General features: G+C 43.2%; 1 protein-coding gene across 4 annotated transcripts; it reads left to right on the top strand.

Moving 5' to 3' along the window:
• Positions 1–2,177: 2,177 nt before the first annotated feature.
• On the top strand, positions 2,178–17,645 carry LOC306867800 (neuroblastoma suppressor of tumorigenicity 1-like; the record flags this gene model as incomplete). 4 transcript variants are annotated; one of them, XM_079413686.1, is made up of 5 exons in its annotated part: positions 2,178–2,396; positions 8,145–8,325; positions 8,505–8,616; positions 16,032–16,229; positions 17,381–17,644. In XM_079413686.1, exons 2-5 carry the CDS (start codon positions 8,153–8,155, stop codon positions 17,396–17,398), a joined length of 501 nt encoding a protein of 166 aa, XP_079269812.1. In that variant the 5' UTR covers positions 2,178–2,396; positions 8,145–8,152. The 4 variants fall into 4 exon arrangements, with proteins under 4 accessions (XP_079269812.1, XP_079269814.1, XP_079269813.1 ...); XM_079413688.1 differs by having other exon boundaries at positions 2,187–2,396; positions 16,032–16,119; positions 17,381–17,645; XM_079413687.1 differs by having other exon boundaries at positions 2,191–2,396; positions 16,032–16,131.
• Between the last annotated feature and the right edge of the window lie 1,273 nt (positions 17,646–18,918).

The following is an 18,918-nucleotide window of genomic DNA, read 5'->3' as shown; positions in this document are numbered from 1 at the left end:
GAACGTGTTGCTGCCTGTTTGACAGATTCTGCTGGAGCTCGTTAATCCCTCACACACACACACACACACACACACACACACTCGTCATGACAGCGCAGGAATTCAAAACGTTCACGCATCACAGGAGACAAGAAGCTGCTAGTAGATTTGAATCTTAAAGAGACAGCTCAGATAAAACACGTTTGCTCTGTCATCATTTACTCACCCTGTCGTTTCAAACACATTTGGACTTTCTTTCTTCTGCAGAAGATATTTAGCCATATGTTCATGCTGCTCTTGTACATACAGTGAAAGTGAACAGTGAGCAGAGGCTCTCGAACCCCAAACCACTCGTGTGTTATATTTCAGTTGTTCTGAAGTCATGTGATGTGAGAACTTTGGTGAAAGATTTTCAGTCCATTCCACACAAAATAATCACACACTCACTTTTATTATTGCTCAAAGTTTGTTGGCGAAATCCAGTCATTTCCATTGGAATCCACACGTTTGCATATTTTTCGTCGCAAGTTGGTCACATAGATTTGTCACATTGACTGACAGAAAACTGCTCTGTTTGAAAGTGACTTCTGTGTGAGCTGTGCTTCATGCATCGCTACACTATTGACAATGGACCATTTTTGCAAAATTGCATTCGGATGCACTGCTTTTCCATTGTTTTCCATGCACAGCGTGTTTTTTGACCATTGTGCTTGCATTTCGCGTCTGCAGCGCTTAAGTTAGAAGAAGTTAATTTATTAAAAAATGCTCTGGAACTTAATCTCTAGAATTTATGTTTTTTCTTTTCAATCCATGGCCCTGACTTTTCATTGTTTTCCACGCGCTAAATTTGATCGTTGATGTCATTCATGACATGGCGTAGCCTACTAAAAATACAGTGCTTAAATGAAAAGAACTGTTTAAAAACGCATCTCTAAAAGGTCTTTGCACACTAAAGGTCATTGCACACTGAGTCCGAAATTTTCGCATGCGTTTTTCCATTTTGTCCGTATTCCCCATCCTTTCCGATCAAAATGCATGCTATGGATGCGAAAATGCGGAAACCTCTTTCGGAAGTTTCCACACTGCCTCCAAAACTTTCGTCCGTCATAAAAAAAAAATTAGGATTGGGTTCGATTTTCTGCGTTTTTGCATCCGTAGCAAGCCTTTTGATAGGAAAGGATGACAAATATGAAAAACGCATATGAAAATTTTGTGTGCAAGGACTTTAAACCTTGTGGGGGGTTTTATTACACTGGCAATTCTTCAGACAACCGCTATGATCTGATGAGCTTTATGATGCTTCAAAGACAGTCATTGATTTATTCAGTAAAATCAATGTTGCTAAACTTGATCCTATCAAATGAAGTCACAGAGTAATTTAACTTATAGTGCTGTCAAATGATTAATCACGATTAATCGCATCCAAAATAAAAGTTTTATACATAATATATGTGTGTTCTCTGTGTATATTTATTATGTATATATAAATAGAAACACATACAGAATATATTTTGAAAATATTTACATGTATATTTATATTCATATAATTTATATTATAAATAAATATATTTAATATATAAACATATTTTTCAGAAATATGTACATGCATGTGTGTGTGTGTGTGTGTATTTATATATACACAGCACACATACATGTTAAAAAAAACTTACTTTGAATGCGATTAATCGCAATGAATTGTTTGACAGCACTATTAAAAACGCTACATTGTTTTAAAGTTGCAATAAATGATTAATTCCTGAATTTGAAGAATGCTGTGACACTGACACTACTGTGAAGCTGCTTTGAAACTTTTACTGTATATAAAGCTCTATAAATATAAAGTTTTTGCGTTTCAACAACTTTGAGTGAAAAGTGCAGCTTGAGCATTCAGACAAACGTCTCCTTTTGTGTTCCACTGAAGAGAGAAAGTGTGAATCGACATGTTTTTAGTCACAATTCCATCTGAAACTCAGCGATGGCCTCCTTTGTAAAGTGATTGTATCAAACAGTAAACAGCTGGTGGTGTTTGCTCAGATCGCTTTAAGAGCAGGAGACATGGATCACATACTGAGAGTCTGAGTTTGTTCTGGATGCTGGTGAAGATTCAGATCAGATTGCAGGAGATTCTGACCTGCCAAATCCACCAGCATCATCATCTGCCCGCCTACACACACACACACACACCTCGCATCTGACCCACCCCCTAAACACACACACACACACTCACTCGGCGCTGGGCAGCGATTGCAGCAAACGGCTCCGCTGCTGTGTGTTTGAGAGACACAGACGACTAATCGTGTTTCTTCTGACTCTGATGTGATTGTTTAACTCCAGCAGGTCATAACAGGCGAGTCGTCCTTTAATCACCATATGAGATCCGTCAGAGGGACATCAGACACAGAGACGCTCGAGAAACCGTGAGTCTGACTCGGATCTCACTCAACACTGAAGTTTCAGTAGAGAAGTTGTTTTAAAGTCACTTAACTAAGTGAGACTGTATGTGTCTGTCTCTCTCTCTGAAATGTAACATTGGATCCGTTGGGAGTGTTTTTATTTATGAAAGCAGGGCTCTTGGGTTCTCGTGCTGTTTTAACTGCGTCTGCTCGCTTTGGCATAAAACAGAGGAGGCTTTTAAGACGCATGGTTTATTAGAGTCAGGTGGTATCAGAGTCTGTCTCTCTCTCCCTCTGCCTCTCTCTCTCTCTCTCTCTGGTGTTCTGGACCGAGTGAACCACATTGTTCTTGTGTCTCGTTCTGTGATTGTGCGCCAGTTTCTGGCCATGCGAAGAGCGAGACCGGCCAGAGCGAGTCCAGAACATTCAGCCGAGGGAACTGCACTAATAGCACAAGACATCTGTGTCTCTGCAGCACAAAAGCAGTCATGAGTAACACAGGTATATTTGTAGCAATAGTCAACAATACATTGTATGGATCAAAATTATACATTTCTCTTTTATGACAAAAATCATTAGGATATTAAGTAAAGATCATGTTCCGTTACTGGGCGATATGGCCAACAAATGATCACAATAAATGTCAAATCTTTATTTCTTTCAAGTTTAAAGCCATATTTTTGCACCAAAGTGAGAGTTGTAGAAATCAAACCATTAATTTTCCTTAGCAATAATAGAAAAATTAATTTATTGGTTTCTGCATGCTTTGAATGTGATACTGTTTCAAATCAAGAAACAGTTTTGTGTTGTCTGATAATATTAATAATAGTGCTGTCAAACGATTAATCGAGATTAATCGCATCCAAAATAAGTTTGTTTACATAATATATGCATGTATATATTTAAGAAAAATATTTTGTTTATATATTAAATACATTTATATAAAATATAAATGTATATACACATGTAAATATTTTCAAAATATATACGGTATGTGTTTGTATTTATATATAAATAAATAAATATACACAGAACACACACATTGTATAAACAAACTTATTTTGGATGTGATTAATCAAGATTAATCGTTTGACAGCACTAATTAAAAATCACTTTTTAGAAATGCACAGCTGATAGTAGTAGCTTGTTGGGATGCAGATAAACATTTTTGTTCTTTATCAAAATAAGTAACATCTGTAAAAATTGTAGCAACCTAATTTTTTTGGTGAAATTTAGTTATAAATATAGCGTTTCTTTATTTTTATGAATCAAGTCTGCTTTATTGTCAATTCTTCCACATGTACGGCACATGCATACAGAGAATTGAAACTGCGTTACTCTCAGACCCTTGGTGCATACAGTTAACATTAAACACTGACAGTAGACGTTCAAATTACAGTTTAAACATATGTACATACAACTATACAGATATACAAATGAAGACATTGTAGAAAAATAAAAAGAGATAGATAAAGTGGCATAAGGCACATGGCAGATAGAGTGCAAACCAGTTAAATAAAACAAAACTGTGCAGATATATATATATAGGGCAAGAAGAGCTTATCAGTCTGTTACAGTGACAAAAGAATAGTCTTTTTATCAGATTATCCAAAGAGGTAGTTTGCAGTCAATGCTGGATGAGGTAGTGCTCAGTCCAATGCTGCACAAGTGACAGGTGCTGGTCACAGTTTAAGTGGGGGGGGGGGGCAAGGACGGGAGGGAGTTCAGCTTCCTGACAGCCTGATGTATGAAGCTGTCCTTCAGTCTGCTGGTCCTCGCCTGGAGACTCCGCAGTCTCCTCCCTGATGGCAGCAGACTGAAGAAGCTGTGTGTCGGGTGGGTGGGATCACCTGCAATGCGGAGCGCTCTGCGGGTGAGACGGGTGTTGTAAATGTCCTGGAGGGAGGGGAGAGAGACACCAACGATCTTCTCAGCTGCTCTCACTATGCGTTGAAGTGACTTGCGGCAGGATGCGTTGCAAGCGCCATACCACACAGTGATGCAGCTGGTTAGGATGTTCTCGATGGTGCCTCTGTAGAAGGTGCACATGATGGGGGTCGGGCTCTGGCTCTTCTCAGTTTGCGGAGGAAGTAGAGACGCTGCTGTGCTTTCTTGGCCAGTGCTACAGTGTTTTTAGTCCAGGAGAGGTCCTCAGTGATGTGCACACCCAGGAACTTGGTGCTGCTCACTCTCTCCACAGTCGCACCGTTGATGGTCAGAGGGGCATGCTGAGTGTGTACTCTCCTGAAGTCAACAACAATCTCCTTCGTCTTCTCCACATTCAGAGAGAGATTGTTGTCACTGCACCACCCCGCCAGGCGGCTCACCTCGCTCCTGTAGTTTGTCTCATCTCTGTTGCTAATGAGACCCACCACAGTTGTGTCATCCGCAAACTTAAGTGAAGTGAAGTGAAGTGAAGTGAAGTGACATTCAGCCAAGTATGGTGACCCATACTCGGAATTCGTGCTCTGCATTTAACCCATCCAACGTGCACACACACAGCAGTGAACACACACACACCGTGAACACACACCCGGAGCAGTGGGCAGCCATTTTATGCTGCGGCGCCCGGGGAGCAGTTGGGGGTTCGGTGTCTTGCTCAAGGACACCTCAGTCGTGGTATTGAGGGTGGAGAGAGCGCTGGACATTCACTCCCCCCACCTACAATCCCTGCCGGCCCGAGACTCGAACCCGCAACCTTTGGATCACGAGTCCAACTCTCTAACCATTAGGCCACGACTTCCCCACAAAAAAAAAATGATCAGGTTAGAGTTGTGTGACGGTGTGCAGTCGTGGGTCAGCAGAGTGAAGAGGAGGGGGCTCAGCACACATCCTTGGGGGGCCCCAGTGTTCAGTGTGATGGTGCTGGATGTGTTACTGCCGACCCGTACTGCTTGAGGTCTCCCGGGCAGGAAGTCCAGCAGCCAGTTGCACAGAGAGGTGTTGAGCCCCAGCTGGACCAGTTTGTGTGTGAGCTGTTGAGGGATGATTGTGTTGAATGCTGAACTGAAGTCTATGAACAGCATCCTGACATATGTGTCTTTTTTGTCCAGATGTGTGAGGGCTGGGTGGAGGGCAGTGGCGATGGCATCTTCGGTCGAGCGGTTGGACCTATATGCAAACTGGAAGGGGTCCAGGGAGGGGGGGGGGGGGAGGACAGACTTGATGTGGTGCATGACTAGCCATTCAAAGCACTTCATGAGAATTGGAGTAAGTGCGACTGGACGGTAGTCATAGAAGCAGGATGGAGATGACTTCTTCGGGACTGGAATGATGGTGGTATCTGTGAAGCATGTGGGGACAACGGCCTGATTTAGCGAGATGTTGAAGATGTCTGTGAAGACATCAGTGAGTTCCACTGCACAGTCTCTCAGTACACGCCCAGGAATGTTGTCAGGACCCGGAGCTATGCGTGCATTGATGCTGCTGAGGGATCTCCTCACACTGTCCGGGGACAGCGTCATCACCTGGTCGCCGGGAGGAGGTGGAGTCTTCTGTGCAGTGGTGCTGTTTTGTGCCTCAAAGCGAGCAAAGAAGGCATTCAGCTCGTTCAGCAGGGGGATGGTGCTGTCACAGGTCTGTGGTGGGGGCTTGTATTCCGTAATGGTCTGTATTCCCTGCCACAGGCTCCAAGTGTCTCTGCTGTCGCTGAAACGATGGGCTATCCTCCTGGAGTACTGTCTCTTGGCCTTTCTGATGCCGCGGGAAAGGTTGGCCCTAGCTGTCTTCAGGCCCTCCTCATCTCCAGCTCTAAAGGCAGCGTTCCAAGCCTTCAGAAATCTGTAGACCTCCCCTGTCATCCACGGCTTCTGGTTGGCCCTGACAGTGATGGGCTTTGTGACCGTTACATCATCAATGCACTTGGTGATGTAGGCAGTGACAGTCTCTGAGTACTCTTGGAGGTCTGTAGTGTTGTTGTATGTGGCAGCCTGTTTAAACATTCCAGTCAGTGGTGTCAAAACAGTCCTGAAGTGCCTCTGACGACCCTTCTGGCCACACTTGTATCTGTTTGTGTATTGGTTTGATGGCTTTAATGAGCGGTCTGTATGCAGGCATTAGCATGACAGTGATGTGGTCTGAGGCTTCGAGGTGGGGGAGGGGGAGGGCCTTGTAGGCTCCTCTCTGGGTGGTGTAAACAAAGTCCAGAGTGTTTTTCCCCTTATTGGAAAGTCTGTGTGTTGATGTATTTTTGGGAACACACTCTTTAAGTCTGCGTGGTTGAAATCCCCAGCCAAGATGAGAAAAGCATCTGGATGGGCTGTCTGCTGCTCACTGGTGTGCTGATACAGTTCATTTAGTGCCTCACTCCTGTTGTTGTTGTTGGAGCTGGGAGGGATGTATACAGCAACGAGCAGTATGGCTGTATATTCCCTCGGTAAATAGAACAGCCGGCACTTAATAATCATAAACTCCACCAAGGGTGAGCAGTGTTTGCAGACCACAACAGTGTCGTAGCACCATGCATCATTGATGTAAACACAAAGCCCGCCGCCGCGGATCTTACCTCCCTCGACGAGAGCTCTGTCAGCTCGATAGCATGTTAGCTGGTCGAGCTGTATGGCGCAGTCCGGTACGCTGTTGTGAAGCCATGTTTCAGTAAACACAAAAACACAACAGTCTCTTACAGTCCTCTGAGTCGAGCGAAGTAGTCGGATGTAGTCCAGTTTATTGTCCAAAGAGCGTACGTTCGCCAGTACGATGGTGGGGATAGCTGGCTTGTGTGGGTTGGCCGCTAGCCTAGCTCAGATACCTCCGCGCTTACCCCTCTTCTGCTCCCTCTCACGCCGCTTGTAGCGCCTCCGCTGTGGGCGAGATGCAGTAGTGGGAGTCGGTGATGGAGTAGGCTTTCGGAGCAGACCGAGGTCACGCAGCTCTTCGGCGTGCGCTGAGTTTAACTCTAAAAATGTGATTCTGCCGACATCGAGCAGAAACTCACGACTGTATGCACGTTTAAAAGACAGGTAGACGGGACGAAGATGTACAAAAACATTGCGACTTACAAGACAAAAAACACGAAAACACCGTTCTGTTGGGAGAGAGAGAAGCCGCTGCGTCTGTGCGTGCCACCATGTTGAGTTTAAAGGAATCATTGGACTTCCATAGTAGCATACATTTAAATCGTGATAAACACAGCTAAAACCAGATATACTGCACTCCACAATACCATGGTAAAAATATAACTATATGGCTTTTAGGTATTTGTATGAGAAACGGTAGTCTAAAAACATTTAGTATAATCTAAATGCACACACGCTATAGCTTAATCACAAAAATACCGTAATTATACTCCTTTAATACATTTAATTCATGTCTACATTAATAATAATAAAAATTCAATACAAATACCCAAACTTTTCTTTTATGCCAAAAATCATTAAGATATTAAGTAAAGATCATGTTCCATGAAGATATTTTGTAAGTTTCCTACCATAAATATCAAAACTTCATTTTTTATTAGTAATATGCTTTACTAAGAACTTCATTTGAACAACTTTAAAGGAGATTTTCTCAATATTTAGATTTTTTTGCTCCCTCAGATTCCAGATTTTCAAATAGTTGTATCTCAGCCAAATATTGTCCGATCATAACAAACCATACATCAACGGAAAGATTATTTATTCAGCTCTCAGATGATGTATAAATCTCAATTTCAAAAAATTACCCTTATGACTGGTTTTGTGCTCCAGGGTCACAAATGAGGTTTATAAGAGCAGCAGAGCTCTTCTGAGCTCTGATGTGGGATTATTCTCGACGTTAACGATGTGTTTTCAGGTTTGGCGATGTGGCTGCGTGTTCTGCTGGCGTGTTTGCTGCTTGAGTTCTGTGGCGCAGCTCCACACGCTCACATCAACCGCCTTGCACTCTTCCCCGACAAAAGCGCCTGGTGTGAAGCCAAAAACATCACGCAGATCGTCGGACACACGGGCTGCACGCCACGATCCATCCAAAACAGGTCACACACACACACACGCTGTTGTCCAGTTTAGGGAATTCTTGAATGTTTCTCTGTGTTTGTTTGACCAAAATAAACAGTCAGCTATTAAATATTGTGATACTTGAGCTGCGCAAGAATTATCATGCGTGTTGTGGGCTTTGTCAATGCTTCTAACAGTGTGGCGTTGTGTTTTTCAGGGCTTGTCTGGGTCAGTGTTTCAGCTACAGTGTGCCCAACACCTTCCCACAATCCACCGAGTCTCTGGTCCATTGCGACTCATGCATGCCTGCGCAGACGCAATGGGAGGTGGTGAGTGTGTCACCATTAAACTACAAACACGTTTATGAGTTATGCCAAAACGATTGCGTACAGTACAGTGCTATAGTGAAAGAAGCAGAGACCGTATATAGGGTCCAAATTTCCAACGCTTGAGCTACAGTAGTGAAAATTGTAGAAATATTGCAAATAAATTATATTTGCGTTGCAAAAGTGAAAACTGCATCCAAATGTTTACTTTTGCAGCAGTTGTGAAAACTGCAGACTGAATATATTGCGCGCAAATTATAACTTTTGAGCTGCATTAGTGAAAACTGCAGAAACACGGCATAAAAAAAACTGACATTGATGCAATTGTGAAAATGCAAAAAAACGTCTCAGGTTACATACAGGTCCTTCTCAAAAAATTTGCATATTGTGATAAAGTTCATTATTTTCTGTAATGTACTGATAAACATTAGACTTTCATATATTTTAGATTCATTACAACACAACTGAAGTAGTTCAAGCCTTTTATTGTTTTAATATTGATGATTTTGGCATACAGCTCATGAAAAAATTAGCATATTTAATCCAACCAATAAAAGAAAAGTGTTTTTAATACAAAAAAAGTCAACCTTCAAATAATTATGTTCAGTTATGCACTCAATACTTGGTCGGGAATCCTTTTGCAGAAATGACTGCTTCAATGCGGCGTGGCATGGAGGCAATCAGCCTGTGGCACTGCTGAGGTGTTATGGAGGCCCAGGATGCTTCGATAGCGGCCTTAAGCTCATCCAGAGTGTTGGGTCTTGCGTCTCTCAACTTTCTCTTCACAATATCCCACAGATTCTCTATGGGGTTCAGGTCAGGAGAGTTGGCAGGCCAATTGAGCACAGTAATACCATGGTCAGTAAACCATTTACCAGTGGTTTTGGCACTGTGAGCAGGTGCCAGGTCGTGCTGAAAAAAATTAGCCAGATCGTGCTGAAAAATGAAATCTTCATCTCCATAAAGCTTTTCAGCAGATGGAAGCATGAAGTGCTCCAAAATCTCCTGATAGCTAGCTGCATTGACCCTGCCCTTGATAAAACACAGTGGACCAACACCAGCAGCTGACATGGCACCCCAGACCATCACTGACTGTGGGTACTTGACACTGGACTTCAGGCATTTTGGCATTTCTCTCTCCCCAGTCTTCCTCCAGACTCTGGCACCTTGATTTCCGAATGACATGCAAAATTTGCTTTCATCCGAAAAAAGTACTTTGGACCACTGAGCAACAGTCCAGTGCTGCTTCTCTGTAGCCCAGGTCAGGCGCTTCTGCCGCTGTTTCTGGTTCAAAAGTGGCTTGACCTGGGGAATGCGGCACCTGTAGCCCATTTCCTGCACACGCCTGTACACGGTGGCTCTGGATGTTTCTACTCCAGACTCAGTCCACTGCTTCCGCAGGTCCCCCAAGGTCTGGAATCGGTCCTTCTCCACAATCTTCCTCAGGGTCCGGTCACCTCTTCTCGTTGTGCTGCGTTTTCTGCCACACTTTTTCCTTCCCACAGACTTCCCACTGAGGTGCCTTGATACAGCACTCTGGGAACAGCCTATTCGTTCAGAAATTTCTTTCTGTGTCTTACCCTCTTGCTTGAGGGTGTCAATGATGGCCTTCTGGACAGCAGTCAGGTCGGCAGTCTTACCCATGATTGCGGTTTTGAGTAATGAACCAGGCTGGGAGTTTTTAAAAGCCTCAGGAATCTTTTGCAGGTGTTTAGAGTTAATTAGTTGATTCAGATGATTAGGTTAATAGCTCGTTTAGAGAACCTTTTCATGATATGCTAATTTTTTGAGATAGGAATTTTGGGTTTTCATGAGCTGTATGCCAAAATCATCAATATTAAAACAATAAAAGGCTTGAACTACTTCAGTTGTGTGTAATGAATCTAAAATATATGAAAGTCTAATGTTTATCAGTACATTACAGAAAATAATGAACTATCACAATATGCTAATTTTTTGAGAAGGACCTGTATGTAACCCTGGTTCCCTGAAGGGAACGAGACGCTGCGTCGACGACACTACGGGAACGCCTTCAGTGTGACCGCGCTCTGAACCAGAGTGTAATCTGTCCAATGGATGGGCGAGACGTCATAGGCGGGTGACGTCACCGACCGGGAAGCATAAAAGCACGTGCGGTGGAGCCGGCGTTTGCTTCTAGGAATGAAGCAACCGCTCGCAGGGATGCAGGAAGTATGGCCTCGAGACGCAGCGTCTCGTTCTCTTCAGGGAACCAGGGTTACATACGTAACCTGAGACGTTCCCTTCCAGGAACTCCAGCTGCGTCGACGACGCTACGGGAACGAGATTCCCATGCCATCAGACTTCCAAGTACCTGCCCTGTGTGTATCCCTCAGGAGCACTACGAGGGCGAAAGAACAGAAGAGCCCGGAGTGGCCCTAAGATCAAGGTCATAGAACCGAACAAAGGTGAGGGGCATGGACCAACCCGCAGCATTGCAGATATCCTGCATCAAAACCCCTGCCAGAAAGGCCTTTTATACTCCTGGTGGAATGGGCTTTAACCCCCATAGGCGAGGAGAGACCCGAGGATTCATAAGTAGAGAAATAGTATCCACAATCCACCGACTAAGGGTCTGCTTAGAAGCAGGCAGACCCCGCTTAGAAGGGCCGAAGCATACCAGCAGTTGGTCCGTCCTTCTCCACAGGGCAGCTCTGTGGACCTATGCGTCCAGTACTCGAACTGGACACATACAATCAAGCTTCCGCTGGTCGGGCTCCCCAAAGGGAGGAGGACTGAAGGCCTGCAGCACGACAGGCCGTGATATAGAAGAGGGGACCTAGGAAGTAACCCGCTCAAGGGTAGAGGAACGCTTTGGCCAGACCAGGAGCAAAGACGAGATAAGAAGGGGCCATGAAGGGCCTGCAAATCCCCACTCTCTTAAGAGAAGATATCGCCAAAAGGAAGGAAGTCTCAAAGTGAGAATGTGATCACAAATCTCTTCAATAGGCTCGAATGGAGGTACAGAGAGCTTCTAAAACCACGGCCAGGTCCCCGTAGGGACACGTCGTACAGGAGGCCTCAGCGCACCGTGGAGGAAATATGTAACCAGGGGGTGTCGACCCACTGTAAGGCCACCGAGAAGGGCGTGGTACACGTAAACCTTCAGGGTGGAACCTTCAGACTCAGCCAGGTCTATACCATAGCGTCCAGTCCAGAGGAGCTGGAGGAACTAGAGGGGCATAGCGCCTGAGTCGCAAAGCCAAAAACTTCCATATCTGCTTCACCACCACGGGTGAAGCATCCATTCCCCGGGCCTCGGCCCCTGCCTCGACAGGATGTCTGCTCCCTGAAATACCCAGGGATAAGCTACGGCCCTCAGCGAGCGAAGTTAGTCTGGGACAACACGAGGATCTCATGCGCCAGCTGTATAAGGGGCGCGAACGCAGACCTGTGCTGTCGGTGCGCACCAACACATGGTGATCTCTTAGGTCTGGGAGAAAGTGCTTGAGTGCACAAAACACGGCCAGATAGTAGATATGCCAAGAAAGATGGCGGCCACTTCACAGACCGCGGGCAGGGTGGCCACTCATGACCGCTCCCCCAACCGGTGAGGGATGCGTCCGTCGCTAGCATTACGTGGCGACAAGGAGCTCCCAGCACCGTGCCCTGAGACAAGAACCAAGGTTGTCTCCACATGTCTAAGGCACGTAGGCATCGCCGCGTGACCTTGAATGCGAAGTGGGTTTCCCCTCGGGGAGAACCCCATGGTTCTGAGCCACCACTGTAGGGGCCAATAGATATCACGTTGGACGCAGCTGCTATCAGACCCAGCAGTCTTGAAACTGCTCGACAGTGAGTGACCGGCCTTCTTTCACTCTCTTGACTGACGTGAGGATCGATTTAAACAGAGCAGGAGACATACGTGCCTGCATCGTGGTCGAATCCCCACCACGCCTAGATAAGTGGTTCTCTATACTGGAGAAAGCACACTTTCTTGGCGTTCAGTCTCAACCCCTTCATGTGCGCGAGAACGACATCTCGATGCCGAATCGCCACCTGCTCTGATCGAGCTAGAATTAACCAATCGTTGATGTAAAAGTGCGGGGTGAGAGTGCAAGGCCAACGGGAAGAACCCGATATTGGTAAGCTTTGCCCCCAAAAGCAAACCTGAAATATGCGTCCTTGGATCTACCGTGACAAACCAGTCCTCGGACTTGGCCTGAGACACGACTGATGAGTGTAAGCACCCTGAACTTCAGTCACATGACTGAGCGGTTCAACTGACGCTGATCTACCATCCTTCTTTGGAACAATGAAGTACCGGCTGTAGAACCTGGACTCTCTTCCATAAGGAGGGACCACCTTGATGGCCTCCTTCCTCAAGAGAGTGTCTACTTCCTGTTCCATGATCAGAGCCTGCTGGGCTCTTCTCATTCATAATATGCTTGTGCAAACACTGATTCATTGACGCGTCCACCTCCTCGGACAGGTTTTAGGAAAGGGAAGATGATAGGGGCTCGCCCATCTTCATTCAACGCTAGTGAAAACTCACTCCTCTCTTTTCTTTCAAAGAGAGCAAGCATAAGCAATTAAAAAAAATCTCACAAAATGGGCAGTCAGCTCCCTCGAGAGCTGAATCTGCGTGCTCTGCTCTCAAGCAGACCACACACAGACTGCGTGTATCCCCAGCAGTCATATAACGTGTGCAGGGAAGAACACACAGCCCGTAATGCGATCTGCTATCGCCCAAGTGCTTGCACATATTGCTAGAGCCTAATTCAAGTGATTTTGCCAGGACAAACAACACTAAAGACTCACAACACAAATCGACAGACACACAGACAGAGTAGCGGTTGCTGAATGACAAAAAGCAAACGCCGGCTCCACCACACGTGCTTTTATGCTTCCCGGTCGGTGATGTCAACCGCCTATGACATCTCGCTCATCCATTGGACAGATTACACTCTGGTTCAGAGCGCGGTCACGCTGAAGGCGTTCCCATAGTGTCGTCGACGCAGCTCGAGTTCCTGGAAGGGAACTGCAGATATACTGCGTCCAAATTGACATTTGTTCTGCAATAGTGAAAAAAAAAAAAAAAAAAATTTTTTTCGCAGAAATACTGCATGAAAATTGTCACATTTGCTGGATTAGTGAAAATGGTAAATTTCATAAATATTGCGACTAGATTATATTTGTGCTGCAGTTGTACAAGTTGCAGTTGTGAAAATACTGCATCCGAATTTTCACCTTTGATGCAATAGTGGAAATGGCAATCATCATAAATATTGCAACTAAATCACCATATTCGTGCTGTAATAGTGAAAACAGTAGTAAAACTGCATCTATATGGTCACGTTTGTTGTAGTAAAACGGCAACTTGAAAATGACAGACTTCATAAATATTGCAATCGTATTTGTGCTACATTAATGAAGTACTGTGCCCAAGTTGCCCGCAGTGAAAACAGCAGAAATATTGCACATAAATTGAGATATGCACTGCTGTAATACTGTGATTGAAGTGATTTGTGGCGGTGAGTTCTCAAGATCAAAACACATTTGTGTGTTTGAGATGATAAATGTGTCCTGCCGCATGTCTTGTGTGCTAAACCACAATACCTATTTAACATCCAGCGCAATGATTGATGGACTCGCAGCTGAGCTTGAGTGACTGTTTATGAGGCATGTTGAAAGGCAACAAACACACTCATCTGTCTTGCGCAGGGAACACGGCGTGCTTTCACTGTCACGCGCGAGTGTTTTGTGGTGGGCTCAGCGTCCTCTAGTGTTGGAGTTTATTTCGCTTTTCCTGGCAGAAGATGGGAATGTTTGACCTCCGGTGATTTAGTGTGTGGGAGATATCAACATATGAAAATTGCCCTCTTTCTCACCCGTTGAGATCTGGGAGCGGCTGCATTGACGTTAACCCAACACCGTTGTGACGCACAAAGAATGTCGAGGTTCAGTTCGACTTGAAAAGGTTTTGCTATATTTACACACAAACATCATGTTCTGTTTGCGAGACCTCTCCTAGCGTTCGCCGCTGACTCAAAGGGGCCGCTCTCTGCTACTTATGTTCTTTCATACAATCTGGCTTTAATCGAAAGCAGTTCACGTTTGGTAAATAAAACAGACTCGGGCTTGTGTTGAAAAAGACCTGCAGTAATGCGACAGCAACCTGATATGACCCGCAGTACCGACACTCACTTAGCGTAGACTAACGTTACACAGCGTCCTGCGGCTTTCCAGCGTAATTTCAAGAAAAACAAAATCACAGCATGTTTGGCTTTCATGAGATTTCCCCCTGAAAACAATTGAGAGGGGACTTCCACAGCAACAAAGCAACCGAGGGTCATTTTTTCCATGTGTGTTGTTGGTTTATAGTGAGTTTTACCAGCAGTCAGTGTTTAGCCAATTAGCATAGTCCAGTTAATGACATCATTATTCAGGCAAAAAGCATGCATCTCTGTTGATGGCCACTTAAGTGTACTCTGACAACTTTTTGCCAGCAATGCATTAACATAAAAGGACTGTGAACTTTGTGAAATAGACATGTTTTTCTCCTCATTTACATATATTAATTTAGCAGGCGCTTTTATCCAAAGTGACTTACAAATGAGGAACATCACAAGCATTTTGCCAGTGTTTGCTGTATGTAAGGTTTCAAGAGGCATCGTGGCTCAGGTTTGATCTCTTTGGTTGCGTTGCACTGCTGTGCATTTGCGTAATGCGTCGCTGCTTTAGCAACACTTGCTGATACTTGTGTTGCTTCAAATCTCCAACTTTCACTAACATGAATGTCCTCTGGTTGATTTGTTGCCGAAAACTGTTGCCTTTAATATGGAAAAGACAGTTTCTCTCATTACTGCGTCGCAGCATGTCAGTGAACAGTGTTGCAATCACAAGCATTTTATCACAGTATTTGCAGTGCGTTAAGTACATACATGATGCTGTTTTGTTTATAGTTGAAGCAACTTAATTATAATTGGTTTATAAACATTATGCACTTTTTCACAGATAGTCGTATTGTATTGCTTTGAATTAGTGCTGTCAAACAATTAATCGCATCCAAAATAAGTTTAACAATGTGTATATTTATATATAAATACACACACCACATATTTAGAAAATATTTACATGTATATATTTATATTAATATAATTTATATCATATATAAATATATAAACAAATTTTCTTAAATATATACATGCATGGGTGTATTATATAATGAATATACAGTAAACAAAAACTTATTTTGGATGCGATTAATCGTTTGACAGCACTACTTTGAATAAATGGTCATTAGTAATATTTTGCTCTATGCGCCCTCTTGTGGCCTCAGGAGAGAAGCCAAAACCTTTTTTTCACCCTAACTGAAACTGTGCATTTTAAATTCAAATATAATACGAATATTGATATTATATAAGTGCAAAATTCGACTGAGATGCATGTGTTGGCAGGTGACTCTGGACTGCGCCGGCAGCGATGAAGGCCCGCGTGTGGATAAGTTAGTGGAGCGCATTCTTCACTGCAGCTGCCAGTCGTGCAGTAAAGAGAGCAGCCAGGAGGGGGCGCTGCTGCAGCTGTATCCGTCAGAGGGAGCGCTGGAGACGCCGGCGCTGTCAGATGCTACACACACGCAGCACGCTCACATGCATGCCAACGCGCATTTAGACGTACATGCACCTGAGGCCGGGTGATGTGCGCGCACACGCTTTACACTAGGGCTGTGCGATTAATCGAATCGCATCTCATCAGTAAAGCCGGTTCTGTGATTAGTAGTAAATCTCCATGCTTTCAGATGGAGCGGAATTTACTACACAGAGCTGTAGTTCACTGACAAGCTACTCAAAAAAATTGATTACGATATAACCGCGCTATTATGAAATCAAAGATATCGTTCTGCGATACTGAAAGCTGTTTGCGTAGCTTCTCAGTGAACTACGGCTCTGTGTCGTAAATGCTGCTTCATCTGAAAATACCACATTTAATAACGTTTTTACTCCAAACTCACTTCATGACGTCAGTCGAGTGTTTGAAATAAATCCTTCTGTGAGATGATGTGGCTTCTAACACAGAATAAGACACGCAACATATTTCATAGTATTCTAATCAGTGAGAAAGGCATTGCATTATTATAAGGAAAATTATAATAAGAAGAACTCCGATAAACCATATATGTGACACTGGAGCACAAAACCAGTCACAAGGGTCAATGTTTTTGAAATTGAGATTTATACATCATCTGAAACTGAATAAATAATCTTTCCATTGATGTATGGTTTGTTATGATAGCACAATATTTGTCTGAGATACAACTATTAGAAATTCTGGAATCTGAGGGAGCAAAAAAATCTAAATATTGAGAAAATCTCCTTTAAAGTTGTTCAAATGAAGTTCTTAGCAATGAATATTACTAATCAAAAATTAATATATTTACAGTAGGAAATTTTCTAAATATGGAACATGATCTTTACTTTATATAAGATTTTTGACAAAAGAAAAATGCATAATTTTGAGCCATACAATGTATTGTTGGCTATTGCTACAGATATACCTGTGCTACTCATGACTGCTTTTGTGCTGCAGGGTCAGATATTGTCGTAGTCGTGTGTTTATTAGTCACGCTGAATCAATGAAAGCAGTCAAATCTGTTTATTCAGCTAGCGCTAGAGAGATCTCCTGGGTTTCTTCTGAGTTTCTCTGGCCTTCAGATGGAGATTTACTGCTGATCACAGAACCGTGCTTCACTGACAAGATGCGCATGACTATCACAGCAATTGCGATTTAATTTCGATTAATCGTGCAGCCCTACTTTACACTTTAAAGCCTACTGAACTCGCCGTCTCTGTCTGTCTAAAGCACTTTTTCACTTCGAGATCGTGACACTAATCAAGACTTTATCACAGTCGCTGGAGCTTCAGTCAGCTCTGTGAATAAATGCACACACACTTGACTATATATTACTGATGCATTCACACACACGTCCAGATCTATATATCTGTAATACAATACAATCAGACTGTGTGTCACTTATGTAATATTGTTTAATCACAATAAAACGTGAAATCACCTTTGTCTGAGGATTTATTCTTTAATCTATACAGTGTTTTGCTAATGTTTTATGCGACATTCTAATTTGGCGCATAAGTTAAATTCGCAACTTTGGATGGAAACCCGGCTTTTGTCCCTAAACATAGTAGGCTGCCTATGCAGGGAATTCACAAGACAAACCCAGAATGCTTATAAACTTATATGCCAATACAATTCAGTATCTAAATGTAGCATGTTTTAATTCAAATGACTTGTTGACTAATATTTTTTCATTTTTATGTATATTATTATGCTAATTAGCACTATACAAACTTATTCCCCATGTAGAGTGTTCTAAATCTTGTGAGCAATGTTGGGGGTAATGCATTAGAAGTAATGAGAGTTACGTAATCAGATTACCTTTTGCAAGTAACTAGTAAAGTAACATTACTTTAAATTTAGAGTTACTTTTTCAAATAAGTAGCACAAGTTAGTTTGTATTCACATGCTCTGGTGCTGCCATGTTGAGAGAAATGCAGACTCTTCCTTCAGACTGAGGATTATTCATTTCACTTTTGGTATAAAAGGGCCTTTTACAGCTGCCAGAAATATAACTGTTTTCTTTTATTAAAAATAAGCAAGCCCAGCCGACAAAAAGTAACGTAATGCATTACTTTTCATAAAAAGTAACTAAATAACGCAATTAGCTACTTACAGGTAGAAAGTTAGAATATCATGAAAGTTCATTTTTTCTTGTAACATTTCAAAAAGTCAAACTTTCATATATTTTAGATTCATTAAATGTAAAGTAAAACATTTCAAAAGTTTTTTTTTTTTAATTTTGATGATTAGAGCTTACAGATCATGAAAGTCAAAAATCATTCAAAATATTTACATTTGAGTTTCATTAATGGCCATCCCTACAGTATAAATTCTGGGTATCTCTTGTTCTTTGAAACCACAATAATGGAGAAGACTGCTGACTCTGCAATGATCCAGAAGATGAACATTGACGTCCTCCACAAAGAGGGTAAGTCACAGAGGGTCATTACTGAAAGCTGTGGCTGTTTACAGAGTGCTGTATCAAAGCATATTAAATGCAAAGTTGACTGGAAGGAAGAATTTGGGTAGGAAAAGGTGCACAAGCAACAGGGATGACCGCAAGCTTGAGAATACTGTCAAGCAAAGCTGATTCAAACACTTGTGAGAGCTTCACAAGGAGTGGACTGAAGCTGGAGTCAGTGCATCAAGAGTCTCCACGCTCAGACGTCTTCAGGAAAAGGGCTACCAAGCCACTTCTGAACCAGAAACAAC

The sequence above is a fragment of the Barbus barbus genome (assembly GCF_936440315.1).
Source record: "Barbus barbus genome assembly, chromosome: 49".
In the NCBI taxonomy this organism is placed as follows: domain Eukaryota; kingdom Metazoa; phylum Chordata; class Actinopteri; order Cypriniformes; family Cyprinidae; genus Barbus; species Barbus barbus.
This window is presented reverse-complemented; position numbering and strand designations above follow the sequence as displayed.